The sequence below is a fragment of the Cyprinus carpio genome, chromosome A25 (assembly GCF_018340385.1).
Source record: "Cyprinus carpio isolate SPL01 chromosome A25, ASM1834038v1, whole genome shotgun sequence".
Lineage (NCBI taxonomy): Eukaryota > Metazoa > Chordata > Actinopteri > Cypriniformes > Cyprinidae > Cyprinus > Cyprinus carpio.
Genome location: NC_056596.1, coordinates 2,896,854 through 2,917,828, shown reverse-complemented (window position 1 = coordinate 2,917,828; position 20,975 = coordinate 2,896,854). Strand labels below are relative to the sequence as shown.

At 37.9% G+C, this 20,975-nt stretch overlaps 1 protein-coding gene and 1 long non-coding RNA gene across 3 annotated transcripts in view; one reads left to right on the top strand and one right to left on the bottom strand.

Annotated features, from left to right (window-relative positions):
- The first annotated feature begins 3,450 nt into the window (after positions 1-3,450).
- The window catches only part of LOC109058754 (synaptotagmin-7-like), a 115,377-nt gene continuing 97,852 nt past the window's right edge, over positions 3,451-20,975 (top strand). For both annotated transcript variants that reach the window (XM_042715049.1, XM_042715048.1), the window contains exon 1: positions 3,451-3,675. In XM_042715049.1, coding sequence (XP_042570983.1) covers positions 3,642-3,675 — 34 coding nt within the window. In that variant the 5' untranslated portion in view covers positions 3,451-3,641. The remainder of the gene's footprint in view (positions 3,676-20,975) is intronic.
- Positions 12,347-13,557, bottom strand: LOC122135535. Its single transcript, XR_006153578.1, has 3 exons — positions 13,389-13,557; positions 13,083-13,187; positions 12,347-12,587 (listed from the first exon to the last, which is right to left on the bottom strand). It is a non-coding gene; the product is annotated as an uncharacterized LOC122135535 (long non-coding RNA).

The window sequence follows — 20,975 nt, the reverse complement described above, 5'->3', positions numbered from 1 at the left end:
TTCTCCATCACTCCGGTACATTATCATTCTCAACAACCACCAAACTGCTCTCTAAATTAACTCAACCAGTAGGGGGGCAGTTCTCAAAATCATTACGTTAAAAAAATTAACTAAAGAAGCATTAAAGATGAATGAGTCCCTGCAGGAAGTGCTGCTCCTGTGAGAGGAAGCCGTCAGGCCTGCGCTATGTGTCAGTGAGGCCTGCGGTGCAAGTCTGGAATTGACTAGAAATTCATTTCTATGGCCACCAATGATGTTCTCAGAAGGCCACCCGCTGTTTTTCTCCACTGCATGCTGCATAAATGATCCTCAGCACACTGCACACTGAGAGAAAGACAGAGAGAGAGAGAGAGGGAAATAAGTGCCATCTCTATTTCAAAAGTCACTCGTTTAGATTTTAGCATGACTTTATAGTACAAGACACTTAGTACGGCTCTCTGCTGAGTGTTATAATTTCAAGGATAAAACCAACAAATCTATAATTACACACATGGCAGTATTGACATTTATGAAACTGACAGATGAGCAACATCTGGAATAAACTGGAAACATGCACAATGTAGAACCAGTGCTGGGGGATGCATTACAAGTAACACGAGTTATGTAATCAGATTACTTTTTTTCCAAGTAACTAGTAAAGTAACGCATTAGTTTTAAATGTACAAGAAAATATCTGAGTTACTTTTTTTTTAAGTAAGTAACTTAAGTTACTTTGTTTTTCACTGACAGCTCTCCTGAACCTGTGTTGAGAGAAATTGGGAGTGAGATTTATTAATTTAACTTTTGGTGTGAAAGGGCTTTTACAGTTGCCAAAAATATAACTTTTTAATTTTTTTAATTAAAAATAAATGAGCAAACCCAGCCCAGGTGACAAAGAGTAACACAAAAGTAACATAAAGCATTACTTTCCATAAAAAGTAACTAATGCAATTATTAATTTTTTATGGAGTAACACAATATTGCAATGCATTACTTTTAAAAGTAACTTTCCACAACACTGTAACAGTATGTGATGACAGTGAGTGATTACATAAAAACTACATCAAAAGTTATTTCAAATCTCTTGCAAACGGTTTTGAGTTATATGCAATGTGATATATACAATGTGCAATGCATTTAATACAAATAAAAAATGTAAATGCATATTGCGTGATGTGTAACTGCCAAATTAACAAAAAGTAAATTGTACTTTTAATATATTAACTGTATATATATATGTGTGTGTGTGTGTGTGTGTGTGTGTGTGTATGTTAATATTCAGCAAGGACACATTAAATTGAAACAAGTATCATTGTTTCCACAAAAATATTAATCAGCACCATTGTTTTTAACATTAATAATAATTATAAATGTTTCTTGAGCAGCAAAGAATGATTTCTGAAGGGTATGTAACACTTTAACACTGCAGACTGGAGTAATAATACTGAAAATCACAGGAATAAATTACATTTTATTTAAATTCGACTAGATAAATGTATATTAACTTGTAATGACATTTATAATATTACTGCGTTCTACTTTATATATTATATGGACTGTGTATTGATACTTTTATGCTGCTTTGTCCTGAACAGTACACGTCCCCATTCACTTTCATTGTATGAAAAAGACATTCTACTAAACTTCTCCTTTTCAGTTCCGCGGAAGAAAGAACGCAATCACTGTTTGGAATTAAATGAGGGTGAGCAAACAATGACCATTTTTAATTTCAGGGGGTAAACTATTCCTTTTAGTGTAGGTCAGTTCTGCTTGTAATGGCACAATCTAACCGCTAGAAGTCGCCACTTCGACACGCAACTCGTTACTGCGGGACAGGGCTGATATACCGTTCGCTCTTCTCGCGTTCTGTTTCTCTTCACGGGCCCGTAGAGGCCGCCGCCTGTGCGTGCGAACCGGGGTGATGGGCGGGTGGAAGCCGCTGGGAACACGAACTCCTTCCCCCTCGGGATGGTGAGCGAGCAGCCCCACCTGCGGAGCCTCATCTGCGCCACCGGAGCACAAATTGGATGTTATGCAACAACGGGTTAATAAAGCAGCGCTTCAGTTAGTGTTTCACCGACTACTATGGTACCAGGTGCATGCTCAACACTCAAAGGATAGCAACAAGGTTGCATTACGCCGCCCCCCCACCAAACACCCAAGCGCGAGACAAATAAAGTAGCCTAGTTAGAGTTAGTTAATCCTGATAGCACACATTCATCACAGAGACGTCTATTTGACATCTGCATTTACTGTACATCTGCAAGATATATTTTTTGTTTCCTCATCTGCAATAAGTCGTTTCCTATCAGATGTCAAATAGATGTTTTGAAGATGTCTTTAAGATGTTTATGATTTAAAATGTATGTAAAACTTAGTCTATTAGATGTTTGCACACTGCAGATGCTTTCCAGATGAAACAGACATCTTGCAGATGTGCGTGTGCTATCTGGGTTATACCTTGAATGTGCAAAGCTTCCGGAATTGTCATAATCATAAACACACTGGTTTGTAGCGCAAATAGTTTTATCGTTTGCTTCACTTTATCATGCCCAATGAATCAAAAGTCCCGCACATTCTCAGAAAATAGCTCACTTCTGCATTGCAAAGGGTTAAATTAGTACTGGAAAAATATATATTAGTAACTATTTAAATGGTAAGTAAGTACTAGTACTAGTAAAACTGGAACAGGTAACAAGTAGACATACTAGTCAGAAATGAGTCGTATTTGATGGAAACAAACCATTCAATGGCAAAAATCTGCAATTAGTTACTAATAGCAGTGGAATGGTTAGTTGTAACTAATGGGATAGTGAGTCTCAGCAATGAATAGCCTACACGCTTTTATGTAATCAACAATACTATAATTGATTAGATATTGCATATTAGTATCTAGAACCTTATAGTTACCTATAAAAGACTAAAAATACATTAGTCATCCATTGTTTGTTATATATGTGTTCTGAATAAAAGTAAAAGAAGAAAAAGATACCATAAAAAAATGGTGTAGACACAATTTTCACCCAGAAATTTCTGAGTTTCACAAACAATTATAAAGAAACAGCAAGAAACAAAGTCAATTAAACACTAAATTTAGTAGAAAAAAATAAAATAATACATATCCTTTGTTTCACTTACAACTTGGTACAGTGTACATACTTGTATTTGAAAAAAAAAAGGATTTATAGTGACATAATGCTGATGATAGTTGGTTTTAAGGAATAAATGTCAAAGCAACCTGGCACAGCATGCTCAATCCATTTAGCCTGCACGATCCAAGCTGTGTTCTCACAGCAATAAAACATCTCAGTTTGTCAAAGCATTGATGGAGGTTATATATGTGCATGCATATAGACACAATAACAGCTCCGGAGCATCCTCTACCCCAGCCCACCCCACCCCACCCGCGGGGCAATGTCTCAAAGCACGTCACCGTGAGTGTGTGTGTGTGTGAGGAAGGAAGGAGAGGGAGAGAGGGAGAGAGAGAGAGAAAGTAGATGTGTGCAGACAACCTGCTCGCGCGTAATTCTGGGAGGACTCTCCGCCGAGCAACGACACAATAAACACTCACGGAGCCGCAAGAGTTTCCCCCGGTGGAGTAACAATAAGCACTTAAATCACGTCACACCACCCCTCCAGGAGTCCATCATCAATCTGCAGCCATGTATCTGAACAGGGAGGAGGAGTACAGCAAAGGTAGGCGCTTTTATTTTATTAAACTTGTAGGAGTATCTTCTTCTCACCTTGGACGGGCGCCTCTGGCACGGACGGGTCTGGTGGGGTCGCGCGAGGGGCTTTGTGGGGTGTTGTAGCTGGCACGACCGCATCGTAAGCACCTGTCGTGGGGTCATCACTTGTTTGCCCCCTTGTTTTACATCATTGTCCGAGCGCGCGCGCACAGGAGAGCGCGCACTAATGACTGTTTGACATTGTCACGCGCTCTCGGGGCATTTGCATTGACAGCGATTACCGGATTAAATAACTTTGATTCGAGGTCCCGTGAAGGTCTGCTGTTGCGTAATGTTACGCGAACGAGGGCACAATCAGGGCTACTTGTTGTGCGCTTCGTCCTTGACAGATCTTCACGCGGAGAGACTTGAGGAAGGACAAACGACTAAAACACAAGGTCAAAGCATCTCAAAGCGGGCTCGGCGGTGCCTCGTCCCCGTTATCCGCACCATTACACCCGAACACGTGAATCTTTATGATGACTCCGTGGGCGTTTTGCTGGGGTATATACGGTGGGCTGTTATTTGTGTCAGCTCTCCCACGTGTTCCCGAAGCGTGATTCCCCGTGAATTCACAGGGTGTCCACTACAATCTTTCCCGGTGTCCCTCCCACGGTAAATGAATTCGCTTCGGAGCTCCGGAACGGAGGTGACTGGAATTAAGAGTGGAGGCGCGTTCGGGCTACGACAGCAACACCTGCTGCTACCCAGAGCCAGAAAGCAAAGACGGTGTTTGATATGCGGTAATAATGGCCATGAGGAGATAATAACCATGGCATGAATGAATCTGTGTGGGTTTGGAAAGGAAAGGTGGCGACAAACCGACACAGAAATGGGATCTGTTTTTTCTTTAAAAAGGTGTTTAATTAGATTTTTGTATAGCTGGATATAACTGAATGCACATCTACAAAGTGTTCGTAAAACGAACCAAACGTTGAGAATTGGTTCCCTGAATTAACCAAACAGGAGTCACACAAGGAATTGTTCCATGCTTGCTTGGAAGGCTATCATAATTGCTGTTATGTCATTCTAATTAAAGCAATATTTACTAATTAAGACATCGTCTAGTCCATTTCTGAACAATTCCCATGAGAAAGTTCAGTTAGATTTGCTTTTTTTCTCAGGTTAGCAGATCTTTGACTCATCTCAGCGATTCAAATCTTTTGAACCTATTAAAGATTTGTTCGCTGATTCATTCAGTGACCTTTCTTACCAGACGGTGACAACCAACCCAGACAGCACACATACGTCTGCAAGATATCTGTTAAAGATCGCTTCATCTGGAAAGATCTGATAGACGTCTTTAAGATGTCAGTTTTACATACGTTCTAAATCATAAACATCTTAAAGACATCTTCTAAACATCTATTTGACATCTGGTAGGAATCGTCCTATAGACGTATTGCAGATGAGTAAACGCTCTAAAAAATACGTCTTGCAGATGTAAATGCAGACGTCAAATAGACAATTCCTTGATGTATGTGTGCTATCAGTCTTATGTGTCTTTTTTTTGAGTGAGTCATTGAGTCATTCACTCGAGTGAATCAAACGAAAAAGTCTTACTACACTTTTTTCTGCAAATCTACTAAGAAGAATAAACAGTGTTTAAGCATCATAAAGATTTTTTAAATACTTAATTTGTTCATTTTGTTCAATGTCACGTCTCATTTCCTTCGGTTTGTTTACAAATGAGGTGTCATTTAGTCCATTTATGAACAATTCCCATGAGAAATTTAGCTTCTTTCTCATCCAGAGAAGGGGTGCATTTCCCAAAAGCATTGTTAGCTAACTATGTTCGCAAGTTCCATTGAACTCTATTGGTAATGATGGAACTTGTGTCCATAGTTGCTTTTGGGAAACGCACCCAAGGTTAGCAAAACATCTACCCACTAATGTCTGGGAGAATGCATCTTAATAACTTTCATAACTTTTTAATCTATTAACGATTTGTTCATCGATTCATTCAGTGGCCTTTTCTACATGGTTACGCTAGCAGGTGGCGACAACCGAATCTTTTGTGTGTTATGGATTGAGCGAGTCACTGAGTCATTCACTCAAGAGAGTATACCGAAACAACAAGCCTTGTTGTGTTTTATTAAACTTTGCTTACCTGGAAATCTACTAAGAAACTCCATAAACAGTGTTCATTATTTATTTTCATTGCCTCCTCGCAGTTCGTTTAGTTTAGTTTAGTTATGTTTCTTCAGTGGTTCTTTTGAAGTGAAGGGGGTGTGTTCTTTCAGCATGTTCAACCAATGAAATTCGCCATTAGAGAATGTGTTTGAATGCTATTGGTTCGTGGTATAGTCAGGAAAGCAGTCACCCATTTCCAAAGGGTGATCCGGCGAAAGCGCAGCATCAAATCGAATGATAATGAATTGTTCACTTAAAAGAGTCATTTAAAACGCAGATTATTTCACGAACAAACAACCACTACCGAGATAGCACAGATACGTCTGCAAGATGTCTGTTAAAGATCGCTTCATCTGGAAAGCATAAACATCTTAAAAAAAACCTACAAAATTCCCAAATAACACATAATAACATACATTATAAATCATAAACATCTTAAAAACATCTTCTAAATGTCTATTTGACATCTGATAGGAAGCATGTGGTCGAGTTTGTCTCTCGCCATTTTATTTTAACAGTTGACGTGTTTTTCTTTCATTATTTTTGAGTTAATTGATAAAGAGATGCTTTTGCAAATGTTGTCACATGGATGATCACAAGTGTGGGTTTATGACACACTAATTGTGTTCGATTAAAAAAGCTAAGACACTTAATGAGATAAAATAACTTGTTTTGAGGAACGAATACCGAATCACGAACAGACTGTAGGGATGTTAAACACAATCTGGAGCCTCATTCCCTCTCCTACTGTTTCTATGAGACATATTTAACTTTCATGCTTGTTACTCTTTCTTTAATGACTCGTTTTTATTAAATACAGATGACGAAGCAAATGTGTCTTTAATATGAGCTTCAAACCAAGCAAACCTCTTATATGAAGTGCTTGGGAGTCATGGATTGCTTCTGTACACATCTGTAGGTTTTTAACAATAGTTTAGAAAGATAAGGCCTGTTATTGATTATCGCGTCTCTCTGTGTGTGTTTCATCGATTTAAGTCATTGATATATGGAGCTACTCACTAGAATGAACCAAATATTAAAGATTGAGGGACTGAATGTAAGGCTCAAGAATTGGTTTTCATTTATCAAGTCCATTTCTGGCCCTTCATGCTGGGTAGGTTTGTGTGTGTGTGATTGTATTGAGTGAAGAAGTGGACAGATTGCGGATGATAAGTGACGGAATGGACCAAACGGTAAAAAAAGTGTATGTGTGTAAATATGGATGTGTCACCGAGGCACAGAAGATGACAGGAGGTGTATAATGTGCCGAAATGATTGACAGTTCATGTATTATTCATGCAATCCTGTTGATCTGAAAGAGAGAGAGAGATGGAGAGACACAGACAAACAGAGAAAGAAATAAAAAGAGACAAATTGCCTGCACCTTCATAGACTGTTCTTGCTGAATGGCTGTATTTAAACCTTGAGCGATTGCAGTGTCAAATCAACAGTATTTTCTTAATGAGCAGACACAATACAGATTTTAAGTGTATTTCGGTACTAAATACCATAGATTTTTAATCAAGATCTATTGTTGTGAATGTTTGTTGAATGAATCTAAGGCCCATTTAGAAACATTACTGATTGTACAATTGCTCCTTATTGGTATTTTGATTCATCCTAGTGACTTCTGGTTTTAGCCTTTTGGTTTATGTGGTTCAAATTTGTTCAGTAGGTTGCATAAATGAGTTTGTGTATGCATTCAGTTCAATGGATGATTGACCTGAATGCTGCCATTTTTGCTTCATGAGTGCACATTTTTGGAGCCAATAATTAGAGCCGTAAATTTCATGCAAGAGACATTGAAAAATGTATTTTATTCTGTTGAGAACCCTCCAAAAACATCTGGCACTGGTGAAACATCTACAGTAGTATACTTTAATGAATGTTTTTGCCATTTAAAGGGATAGTTCACCCAAAAATGAAAATTACCCCATGATTTACTCACTCTTAAGCCATCCTAGGTGTATTTGACTTTCTTCTTTTAGACAAATACAATCAGAGTTAAAAATGTCCTGGCTCTTCCAAGCTTTATAATGGAAGTGAATGGCTGTTGAGATTTTGAAGCCCAAAAAAAGTGCATCCATCCATCATAAAAAGTTCTCCACGCGGCTCTGAAGGGTTAATAAAGGTCTTCTGAAGCTAAACAATGCGTTTCTGTAAGAAAAATATCCATATTTAAAACTATACACACGTACGACAGTTATCGGAAACTAGTGATTACGGTTTATAAAGTTTTAAATTTGGATATTTTACTTACTCAAATGCATCGCTTCACATCAGAAGGCCTTTATTAACCCCCTGGAGCCATGTGGAGCACTTTTTATGATGGTCGGACAAATTTTTGGGGGGATTCAAAATCTCCTTCCCATTCACTGCTATTATAAAGCTCGGAAGAGCCAGGACATTTTTTGATATAATTCCGACTGCAATCATCTGAAAGAAGAAAGTCATACACACATAGGATGGCTTGAGGGTGAGTAAACTGAGTAATGAAAATTAGGTAATTTTCATTTTTGGGTGAACTATCCCTTTAAATGTTGCTTACATAGCAAGTCTTGAATGGCCTTCAATGGAGAAACTTGTTTTTCGACCACTTTTTGGGCCACACCAAATTGTTCACAACCAAAATGTCTTATTATCATATAAATGAGGAAAACCAGCATATCTACAAATCTACAAAAATAAATGTTTTTTTTTTTTAGTTTCGTTTTTTTTTTTTTCTCAAATACACGTTGGACACAATTACTGGTACCCCTAGAAATTCTTATTCCCATTCAATTTCACAATTTTGGGCACACCAGGGTGATTATGAACATGAAATTATCCAGCCATGGCTTCCTGTTTCAAAGAAATATAAATAGGAGGGAAAACAAAGGACAAATTCCAAATTAAACCCATCACAATGAGAAAAACCAAAGAATATATTTCTGATGTGCAGCATAAGATAACTGAGCTTCACAAATTAGAAACTGGCTTTAAGAAAAGAGCCATCACCAGCAGGGCAATAATTAAGAAGTTCTAATCAACAGAAAATGTTATGAATCTGCCTGGAAGAGGACATGTGTCTATATCGTCCAAATGCACGGTGAGAAGGAGAGTTTGAGTAGCTAAAGACTCTCCAAAGACCACAGCTGGAGAATTGCAGAAAAAGGTTGCGTTTCGGGGTCAGAAAACCTAAAAAAAAGAGATCAAACAGCACCTACTTCACCACATGTTGTTCAGGAGGAAAAAATCAAGAAAAGAAAATGCTTTCACCAAAAAACAATCTCCAGCATATTCTGTTGTCAGACACGACTGGAACTTCAAACGGGACTGGCTTCTATGGTCAGATGAAATTAAGGAACATTTTCATTTGGTTGGTCCAGCCGATGCAGTCTGTGCTCATTCTGCAGTATAACACTATTTACTTGTGTTACAATCAGTTTTTGAAGGCAGGATAAGGTCACCAAAGCAGTCAAGCACTTTACAAAGGAAGAATGATTCGTTCACTTAAAAGATTTGTTCAAAAACACAGAGTCATTCTCGATCGAAACACCTCTAGATAGTAATAATTAAGTCTCAACACCATTCAGAGACACAGAGCCATTGTTCCCCCTTAGATGTATTACTTCCAGCTTCAAGAGTTTCTAAAAGCCAGGTCGAAGATGGCAGCTGAGCCCTTGGAGAGTCGCTCCTCTGACCCGTCGTTCTTTAGAATATTACTCACAGTACCTGAGCTCGGACAACAAGGGAGAGTAATTGGAAACCAGTACCGAGCTATTATACAGAGGATAAGTGAGAGGGAAAAGCATTGATTTTAAGCTCTGCTGGATCTTACCCTGCTCTTATGAGAAACAGGAAATTAATTGTGAGTTTGAACCTCTTCATCATAATGTATATTAGATGCCAAAATTGTCAGCTAATGAATATGTCCCCATGTATCAAATTTAAACGCGACAGCTCGCTCGCTCACGATTCTTTAGAAATGATCTGTTGCGTTCTCTGTCACAGGCTGGTCACGTGATTGATTTTATTGGCAAATGGGAGTGCAGCCGTGACCTTGAATGAAGTGCGAAGGACCCGTGGTTCATTTCCATGCTTCTTACGGTGCATTCTTCAGCAGTAAAATTCAGTTATCGTCACGAACGGAGAGAAGCATGTGACCTTATATTTCAGAGTCCCAGGTTTTACTTTCTCTATTCTATTAAACATTTGCCATCACAATAGAGTCACTGAAGGACACAGAGTCTTGAAGTCTTTAAAATGAGAAGTTTAAGTGCAGGTTTAATGGAGTAATTGTTCATAATTTGTCCCACTTAAAATGCCGGAAAGTGTCACTATCTGATCCGGTAGTCTGATGAGCGATTAAAGGTCCATCTGTCTCATTGATTAATGCTAATTTCGACCCTGGGGTCGGATTGAATCAAAACAGTGGTCAAATATTCAATTCGTGGCGACTCTGTGAAATAATATCTTCCGAGGCAATATTTATTGTTGCACAAATTAGTGGCACTAGTGGCCATTAATGTAATTTGCAGTGATCTGGATTACAATTTAAGAGTCATCAAAGTGATTAGCAAGAAACGGAAAGGAGAGCACTCCAGACAGACAAAGGAGGAGAAAGAGAGGTCTGACTCTGCAGAAAAACATTGTTGCATGATATCTATACCTCCACCCTACATGAATCTCTGTCGACAGCATTTGCAGTTGCTTACCACTGAATATAATTGCTAAGTAATTTTTCAGTTTGGTTTCATGATTACAGTAAAGCACTTAGAATGGAAATAAACGTTAAGTATACTTGCATTATACAAGTTAACATGAGACTTATATGGGAGAATAATTTACTAATCTTGTCTCAAAGTCATATGCAAGACGTATTACAATCCACGCTATGATGCTTTAAACCCTGTAATTTTCTTATGATACCGTCATGAAAGATTACCGAAAGTAAATTGCACTCACAGGAATTACATTGCCAGAAATTCATCTGCCTAGAACAGTAATTCAGCCTCTAAAAAGGAAGATTTAGACGACTAAATAAATATATTTATGTGCTTACAAGCACATGCTTTTAACAAAAATGTGAGCCTAAAATATCTACTTTTAGACCCTCAAAGTCGGTTCTGTGTACTTCAATTTCAAGTGATTTACTGTAACCGTGACTAGTTTCGAATCAAAATTATTTTCTGTGGTAATCAACAAAACCACAAATGCTGTCTAGATAGGCTCTAAAAGCAGCGCTTGCCAGGCTAAATTTAAGTCTACAATAACATGAACACTAGATGCCATTTGTGTGGCTGTGAATAACATCATTTTATTTCTCTGCCATGCGGTGTAGAAATGTTCAAATTGAACACTTTTCCAGTTGACGGAAGTGTTTACACACATTACTTGCACCATTTAAACTACAAAATGGCATAGATTATCGTATGCAAAATAGGATATACCTGTCTGTCTGTATTTATTCACACCTAATCAAGTGGCATGTAGCTTCTATGTGGTCGAAAAACTGTTTTTCTAAATGCTATGAATCCAAAAAGTAGTTCCATTTACATTGTCTGTCCACCAATCATATTTAGTTAGCCTTTATTTATGGTTAACCTCTTTTATGGATGGATAAATGGCATTTTATTGAGGTAATTTTGTGTTTTATTGGCTTTTATCACTTAAACTTAACTGACCCTTCACCTGGAGTTTGATTGACAGGCGATCTGACCAATCATAACGCAGAATCTGCCATTTTGTCTGACAAACAAACCATATAGGAGAGTAGATTTACATCGGTGGACTTGAACTTGAAAAATAGTGTATTGACGTCTTCCTGCAGTTGAAACGATATACCTTCTGATGTTCATTCATGTTTATTTCATGCTCTAATTAGTAAAGAGAAAGAAATTATCGGTTCACGTGCCGCTTGAACTGAGGCGCTACAGAGATCTGTCACAACATGTTAAAGAACCACAAAACTGTATTTATTGTTTGAGTTTATTAAAAAGTGACAAATTTGAAAGCTGAGACTGTGGTCTAGTTAGCAGAGCTTGACTCGGAAATTGAGCACTCGCTCAAATATTCTCATGGAAACTAACATAGCTTTATATCTTGCAAGCAACATCACAATAAAACATATAAAGGGATTAAAATTTGAAAATTAAAGTTAATCTACCATAGCCTACTCTCTTTGAGGGCTTTTATCTTCACGATGAGTCCGTCACAGAGCCTTTGCACGCAGAGGTGTGTGATTGTTTTTTTGCGGTCGTTTAGTACTACTGTATTTAGATTTAAAGTAGGCTATTATTTTCCAAGAATGCACTGAAAATTCACAGTAACATACTGTATCCAGATAGTACAGAAGGGGACTGTACATACTGTGAAAACAACAAAAAATATTTACAGTGTGTGTTTATAGTTATGCATTTGGTAGATTATTTTATCCAAAGTGACTTACATTTCAATCAAATAATTTTTAAACTACAGATTGGTACAGAAGTGGTTTGGATCGCTCCTTGTCATCTGTTGTTTCTAAGGTCATGCATGCTATAATATTTAAACTACAGATTGGTACAGAAGTGGTTTGGATCTCTCCTTGTCATCTGTTTTATTTAGTTTGAAGTCTTATTGCCAACGTCTGGCCCGTCCTGCCATCCTGGGTGTGTCCCGCTTGTGTTTGGATGAGATGCAGCTGGCAGGATCGAGACTGAACGACTCCTGTGAGTCCACACTAATGCGCAAGTCTGTTTGGATGGGTAGAATTTAAATGGATAGCTGAAAGAGAGAGAGAGAGAGAGAGAGAGAGAGAGAGAGAGAGAGAGAGAGAGAGAGAGAGAGGAGAGAGAGAGAGAGAGAGAGAGAGAGAGAGCAGAGAGAGGCGGTGCATGCGTTAATAGAGCGAAAACTATCAGAGAGAGAGAGAGAGAGAGAGGGGGCTGCATACAAACCGTTTTTCTCGAGAGGAGAAGGGAGAGAGAGTCTGGTAGAGAGAGAGAGAGAGAGAGAGAGAGAGAGAGAGAGAGAGAGAACTTTGTGCGTTTGTGTAATCATACACCATTTTCATTAGCTGGAAAACCACCCCAGTGAAATGACATGAAGAACAGGCATTATGAGACACAAAAGTGATTGTTTGTTTCATAATGCTAGCAGCTCCTTGTTTACGTGGCCCATTGAGTTCAATGTAAAGAGCTGGTGGTGGGATCTTTCTCATAAACACACACACACACACTACTACTACAGGAGCTAATTACAGGCAATGTGTGAGGGCACCTGAAATAGAGTCGGTGTGCTCCTCAAATAGCCTTGCGTTCGGCTCGGTGGCATCGGATGAGACGGAGAGGAGATTTTAGGTCAGACTCTTGTCAGCAGACAGTACTGAAGCATGCAAAATGTCAAGTCAATTTATTTGTATAGTGCTTTTCACAATACATATTGTTTCAAAGCAGTTTTACAGGAAATCATGATGTTGATGTTTGCCTTATAGTCAAGTTGGGAGATAATATAGTTACATATAATATATACTATATATCATCCTATGTGAGTATACTGAATTTATGTAAATAAAGTTGGAAATACTAATGTATCCACCTTTGTTTAGAGCAGGGAGATAATATACAACTTTATATATATAGTTACATTTTGCTACAAAAAAAGCTGGCAGTTGAGAGTTGCTATATAGCAGGGATCCTCAAGTCTGGCCCACAAGATCCACTTTCCAGCAGAGTTTAGCTCAAATCCTAATCAAACACACATGTGCATGCTAATCAATGTCATCAGGATCATTTGAAAATCACAGGTAGCTGAATTTGATCAGGGTTGGAGCTAAACTTGAACATATAATAATAATAATAATAATAATTTAAAAAATATAAATACAATTATTATTATTATTATTATTATTATAATCATAAAATATTGTATTAAAGAAAAAATAATTTTATTGCACAGTACAACTGTAAAATTACACTTAATTTCCCAACATTAGACTATCAAGAGTTTATTTTGGTGGAAAACTGCAGGAAGACTTTAAAGCTGTTTTGTTGACAATTGACAGTTTATAAGTGCTTCTTATTACACATTTGGGACGATGGTTGGTGAATGTTGCGTTCCCAAATGCATGTTATAAGCGATCCAAACTTAGAGCAGATGTAGAGATGAGTTTGTGTGGAGCAGCATTTACTGTGAACTGATTCGCACTGAGATGCTGAAAACACTGACTCATGAGCTGCTCACGTGTAAATAAACACTGGAACAGTGTGCCATGCTTCACACTGAAACATGCAGTGCGTATGTGCTTTCATTTAAACTGCAGCATTTGCCATTTGATAATGGCACTAAGCCATATAGTGATTTTGCTTTTATTTCGATTAATCATGCAGCTGCATCTCATCTCATGATTCCGTTTCCTTTTCCTTTCCACTCTTCACTTTCTCTCCTTTCATCTCATCCCAATTCATCATCCTCTTGTTTTCTTTCTTTTTCATCTTATTTTCTTCTCCTTTAATTCTCTTCTCTGCAACTGTTTTGAAGAACTCCAGCTATCTAAGAAAACGGAACTGTGGAATTATGGGAAGAGCATAAAAGGAGACCAAATAATCACTAAGGATACAAAACCAAGTAGTGTTTAAAAACAAAACAAAAAACCAGCACAGCGACAGCAACTAGATAATGACTGAGGTACGACATCACCAACCACTCACCGCTGCACACTTGTGTATATATGTGTGTGTGTGTGTGTGTGTGTGTGTGTGTGTGTGTGTGTGTGTGTGTGTGTGTGTGTGTGTGTGTGAAGGCTTGTCATGTTTTGCGCTGTGCTTTTGAGGAGCTGTGAAAGGAAAAAGAGGGAAATATCTTTTAATCACTTTCCTCTCCGGAGAGCAGAGAGCCTCTCCAGTGGGCTGGAGACAGAACGAAAGAGAGCGTGTGTGTGACTCACTATTCATGTTTGATATTTTTTTGTGCTAAGTGGAAAGAGACTGTTCTGTTTGCACGTGTGTGTGTGTGTGTGTGTGTGTGTGTGTGTGCGTGTGTGTGTGCGTGTGTGTGTTTCACTGAGGGAGAGAAAAGAAGCTGAATGTGTGTAAGGTTGTGCTTTCTCTGTAAGTTGATGGAAGCATGTGTGTGTGTTTGTGTTTATTTATAGGACGTCATATATGTTATGCACATGCTTAACATTTATTGCATCCTCCAGCTGTAGCAGCGGTTGAACTGTATCTGCAGAAGTCTGAGTGTAGATGAAGGCTAATGAACCGATAAACAAACACCATCAACAAAATAATGCAAACAACAGGACAGTACACAGCAACATACAAAAGCAGCGTATAGAAATATACAGGCAATAGATATTCTTCCATAACAAATGAAGCATGTAACTCGGCCTGGAAGTTAATGTGTTTAAAAAAGGTTGTTAGAAGAGATTTGTGTGTGTGTGTGTGTGTGTGTGTGTGTGTGTGTGTGTGTGTGTGTGTTAAAATCTGGCAATGTGTTGAGATGGACAGATTGTGCTGAATGAGTGCCATGTCTTCAGAGTCTGTTCATTCCGTCATTCCTCTTCTTCCACCACGTTGTCCTTTTATCCTCATATCTTGATCTGTTTTTCCCAGTATCTGTCTTTGTCTGACTAGTGTCTATCTATCTTTTTGTCTGTCTGTCTGTCTGTCTTCCTTCCATCCAGTCATATGTCTATCCGTCTCTGTCATGTCTGTCTTTCTTTCATACACCGGGCCATAAACCAGCCACATAAAGAGCCTGAGAGAGACAGCGGGGGGATCAAAAGAAAAGCACGCCATTACATTCTTTAAACTTCCTGACAGATTCATTTCTCATTCCTCTTTGTACTCATCCCCAGTGATCACCTGTTAAATGTTAATCAATAAGAATCAATTGAGGGGGTCGTTAAATATTCATGATCTCGATGAATATTCGGAGGCGTTGGATGCATAATGAGCAGCAGGTGGAGGACGGAACACGACCAACATTCCGAATTCCATCATGTTTGTTTACTGACTGCTGTCAACTGGCCGTCGCTCTCAATTTCCCCTCCGGATAGCTTGTTATAGTTTGATTTTCTTTGCGACGGCTGCCCTCAATGTCATTCCTTTCAAGAGGCGCCATGCCCAAATATTTCCACTCACATGTGCACGGTTCCAACAAGCCTGTCGTTCATGTTATCTTGCGTTTAAATAATCTCACCTCGCTTTCCCCACCGGCCCGCCGTTAGCTCACTCTCGGGCCTCATACCTTCACTTTGCCAGATAATTGCTTTCACAGGAGTCTATTTATAGATCTTCAGACAAAATAATGAGTCCTGACGCTAGAAATACGTTTCGTGAATAGACTCAGTTAGCAAGTGATAATGATTTTCAGCACCCCTGCTGAAAGAATGGGGTTTGCTTATTTATTTATTTAGTCAATTATCCCTGCTCATTAACAGAAGCCGTCCATCATATGGCAACTTTTCAATGACAACCAGCAGTTTGCACTCATTAGTTTTTTGTTTTTGTTGCACTGGAATTTTGGACGTATGTTAACGCTGATGCAACATCACAGAAATGTTTACTATTATGCAGATGCTTTTAATTGAATTAAAAGTTTGCTTTGTATCAGTTCATATACAGTATTCCTGGGGAATCGAACTCATGACTTTGGAGTTGCTAGCACCATTTAAGCTACTGTACCATTGCCATTGTGGAAATGCGCTATTTACAGTAAAGTCATGATTAATGCATTACTTGAGTGAAAGTGTCTGATGTAAATCAGGTTGCTGAGATTAAGTGAATGTTGTTCAGCTGGTCATGGGATCTCAAAATGGTGACTCTCATGAGGCGACCCACTTCATTTTGTAGGCCAATGATATGCCTGGAGTTCTAATGTCATGTGAGGGATGTATGCTTTTAAACACTTTTCAGAAGTACTAATCATTTCTTCACAGCATAAAACTTGTTGAAGTGTACTTTAAAGTGCTCCAAACCCAAAACTCAGGCTTTTCCTATAAATCCTTTGGTAAAGCATCCCAGATCAGAGAGATCTGGAAGGCTGTCATGAAGGTAATAGAAATATGGTTCAAAGCAACCACCAACATGTGACCACTGACACATGCTGTTTTGTGCCTTTATCTATCATTGTAGTAAATGTTGCTAGTTATTTATTCTGAGTGAGTGAAGCGAAGTGAAGAGTGAAGAAGAATGTCATGTGAGGGATGTATGCTTTTAAAAACTTTTCAGAAGTACTATTAATTTCTTCACTGCGTAAAAATTTTGAAGTGCACTTTAAAGGGCTCTGAAGACACACTGACCCTAAAATGGACTTTGTTGCCCCCTGGTGGTCAGAACTAAAAGTAGAGGAGGAAAAAGCAGTGGCGTGATGGACAGCTGACACATGAAACACATGATGCACATCAACACATCTCATAAAATGAGATTTCACCGTCCAGAAAACACTTGGCGAGAGAGTATTTGGTTGTGTGCTGTTTGCACACACACTGCTGTTATCCGCCCCATAATTAAAGTGAAAGATAAATGAACACACACAGATGTGAACACAGATAGGGAAAACCAGAAGAGCAGGCACAATATGGCCTAAACAGACCAAATCCAAGCGTGCTCACACATTTGCATGTCACTGTTTGTTCCTTCTCTTGATCCAACACCATTTGGGCAGCTCTGTTCTCAATCTCCTCTCATCCGTGTTTGGCACCATGGGGGTCTGTAATACCTGGAGGGAGGAATGCGTTTGCATTCACATTCATCCAAATGGAAATTGCTAGGCTGGCGCGTACTTTAGAACTGCAGAAAATTACATTCTGAGAATGCTAATGGCACCATAATGGCACTAGTGACTGTCACAAGTTCACTAGTGTCAATCACAAGTTCGGTACGGAGTACCACAAGGCTCAGTACTAGGACCATTGCTTTTTACCCTGTACATGCTACCTTTGGGAAATATCATTAAGAAACAGGGAGTTAGCTTTCACTTTCATGTTGATGCTATATTTCTTTGTGGCCTGACAAAACATACCAATTCACAAAATGGTATGCATAGTAATTTCCTTCTGCTAAAAAAAACCTAAAAACAGGTTTTAATTATTGGATCAAAAACCTCTGCAAAAACACTGTTTGCATGATGAAACATTATTTTCCTGAAAAACACACTATAAAGCTGCTTTGACAATCTGTATCATATAATGTGCTATATAAATAAAGGTAAAGTGACTTGACTATCTGAGCTGTGACGTCAAAGACAGCAGAGTGGAAAAAGGTGTCCTTTTCAGATTCAGTTTTGATTTAATTGTGTTCAGATTGGATTCAGATTTTATTCTGAATTCAGATTGATATTCACATTCACCTTATGTTAGATTCAGATTAAATGTACATTCAAATAAGATTCAATACAGATGAATGTGAATCTGTATGAAATCATAACTGAATAAAATCTGTATTGAATCTTCTTGAAATTTAATTAACATTAAATTCAGATGCATCTCTTCATTATATTATATTACATTACAGGTGGGGTACTTTCACCTTAATTGATACTGATCTGGTATAGCAGATGTTATTATAATGTTATTTTGTAAACTTCCTGTTCAGCAGGGCACCAAATGTAATGGAAACTGGGCGGGACAAGTGTTCTCAAACATATACTTTTCCACAGAGTTCTCACTGTTGAGATTTATATTCGATAACACACCCTTATTGCTGAGTATATTTGCTCAAGCTATTGTTATGCACACACTGGTACAGCTGACTACAAAAGGATATTTACTCTTGACCTAGAATTAACGTCATAATACACATACATACAGCCACGTGCACGCCTGGGAAAATCCTGATAACAGATCTGATGCTAATGCAGAACATTAGCAATCATGTACTCTCATTATTTCTTTTATTTTTGTCTTCATTTGTCTTTCCTCTTTATTTCATTAATTACCACGTGTGTTTGTGTGTGTGTGTGTATATATATATATATATATATACACACACACATTCTCTCTCTCTCTCTCTCTTTATATATATAGTATTTTTATTTATTAATTTATATGTAATACTTGTGTGTGTATAATCCACTTATGCAAAAGTCTGTGTCTGTTTGTATTATATTGCAATACATTATTTATATATTATGTATATTTACATTATTTACATACTTTTGTATGTGCATGTGTGCAAAATTTTTACATACATATGTGTGTGTGTGTGTATTCAATATATATAAATAAGATTTTGTGGTCATGTTCCTTTAGTGTGCTTAAACTGAAAAATATATAATAATAATTAAATGCACAGTTTTTTCTATGCATTGTATGTCTGTTGCATGCTGTCTCTGCGCATTATTTGTACAGTAAGACTCCTGTAGGTGCAGATGGGATGGAGTGAGTGTGTTTTCGGCTTAGGTATTTATAGAGTGCGAGACAACAGAAGATGAGAAAGATGGAGAACGCAGAAAACTGTGAGTTTCTACAATTGTGAGAATGTAAAATGAACACAGTGATTACATAACTGGTTAGCACACACACACACACATACACACACCAAGAGCGTATAATTGCACTGCTACTGTTGTCTGTGTAAGAGGGATGTTTGTGCTGTCATGATACAGCTTGTGTGTCACATAATGGACCTGTGTGTTCAGGTCAGGTTTGACTACGTTTTGGGACCAAATGTCACCACCAGCTGAAAATCACCTACTTTGTGCAGAGCAGCCAATAGTCCCCTTGAGAAATATGGCTTAGACATGCTAAATAATGTTAATGGAAATGCAGAAATGTCCTCATGATATGAATGTGTGTGAGTGATATTAGTAGAGCTCCAGCATCTCTTTCAGTTATCATGAATCCCTTGTGTGTAACGTCAAAGGTGAAAGAGCATCTTACTCTCTTTTATGATACAGTCATAAAACACAAAACACCCCCTATTCTCTGATGAATTGGCCTTAAACCCCGCCTTAAAACACTGGCCAGTCCAGCTTCAGCAACCGTTTTAAACCAATAAAGGTTTAAAATAAGGCTGTCAAATGATTAATCATGATTAATCACATCCAAAATAAAAGTTTTGTTTACATAATATATGTGTGTATACTGTGTATATTTATTATGTATATATAAATACACACACATGCATGTATATATTTAAGAAGAATATGTTATGTTTATATATTAAATATATTTATATATAATATAAAATATAAGAATATAAATATATAAATGTACATGTAAATATTTTCTAAATATATAATTTATGTGTGTGTATTTATATATACATAATAAATATACCCTGTACACATACATATATTATGTAAACAAAACTTTTATTTTGGATGTGATTAATCGTGATTAATCCACACCAGCAGTGTGTTTAAAATATATACATTAGCATCATTCTGATATGAAAAATTATGCCAATATGCCTTGCAGATAAGACGAATAACTCACGTGCTCAGAGTGTGCGAGCGATAAGCTCACACCAGCAGTGTGGTCATTCTTGAAGCCAGCTTTTGCCTGAATGGCAATTAGATTTACTGTTTTGGATCGCCACATTTAATGCAAAGTTCTGTCATGAAACTCTAGTTGGCGCAGGCTCTAACTCAATCTGAAATAATCGCATCATTGTTCACATGGCGCAGTTGATGGGTTTCTTTAAAAATTCAGCAGCCAATGAGCTTGCTGCTCAACATTCAGATACTTGGCTTCAGAAACCCTCCACCCTCCCCAGCTCCACCTGTATAGATCTGCTATGGGATGATTTCATGTATGTTATGAGGGTTATTTCATATTTGTTATATGTGCAGCAGCAGTATTTCCTACATGCTCACATTTTATTATGAAAACTTAAATACAAGTAGCTCTAAAAGATTTCTATAGAATTACAGCTCTTTTTCTTAAAATAGGGATGCATGATATTGGATTTTTGCCAATATCCAATATGAGATATCCCTAGTAGGGCTGCACGATATATCTAAAATATCAAAATATCACAAATGTATATATTGTGATATCCATTTCGCAAAGGCATGTGTTATCTGAATTATTTTAATAAAGTCTCATGCTCTCTGCTGTCTGACACACACCTGAAGCGCGAGCACAAGCCGCCTCTCAGACAGCGTGTGATCCCGTCAGTTTTCTTTCACGCCTTATTACACTCGAATGGTCAAATACACACACAG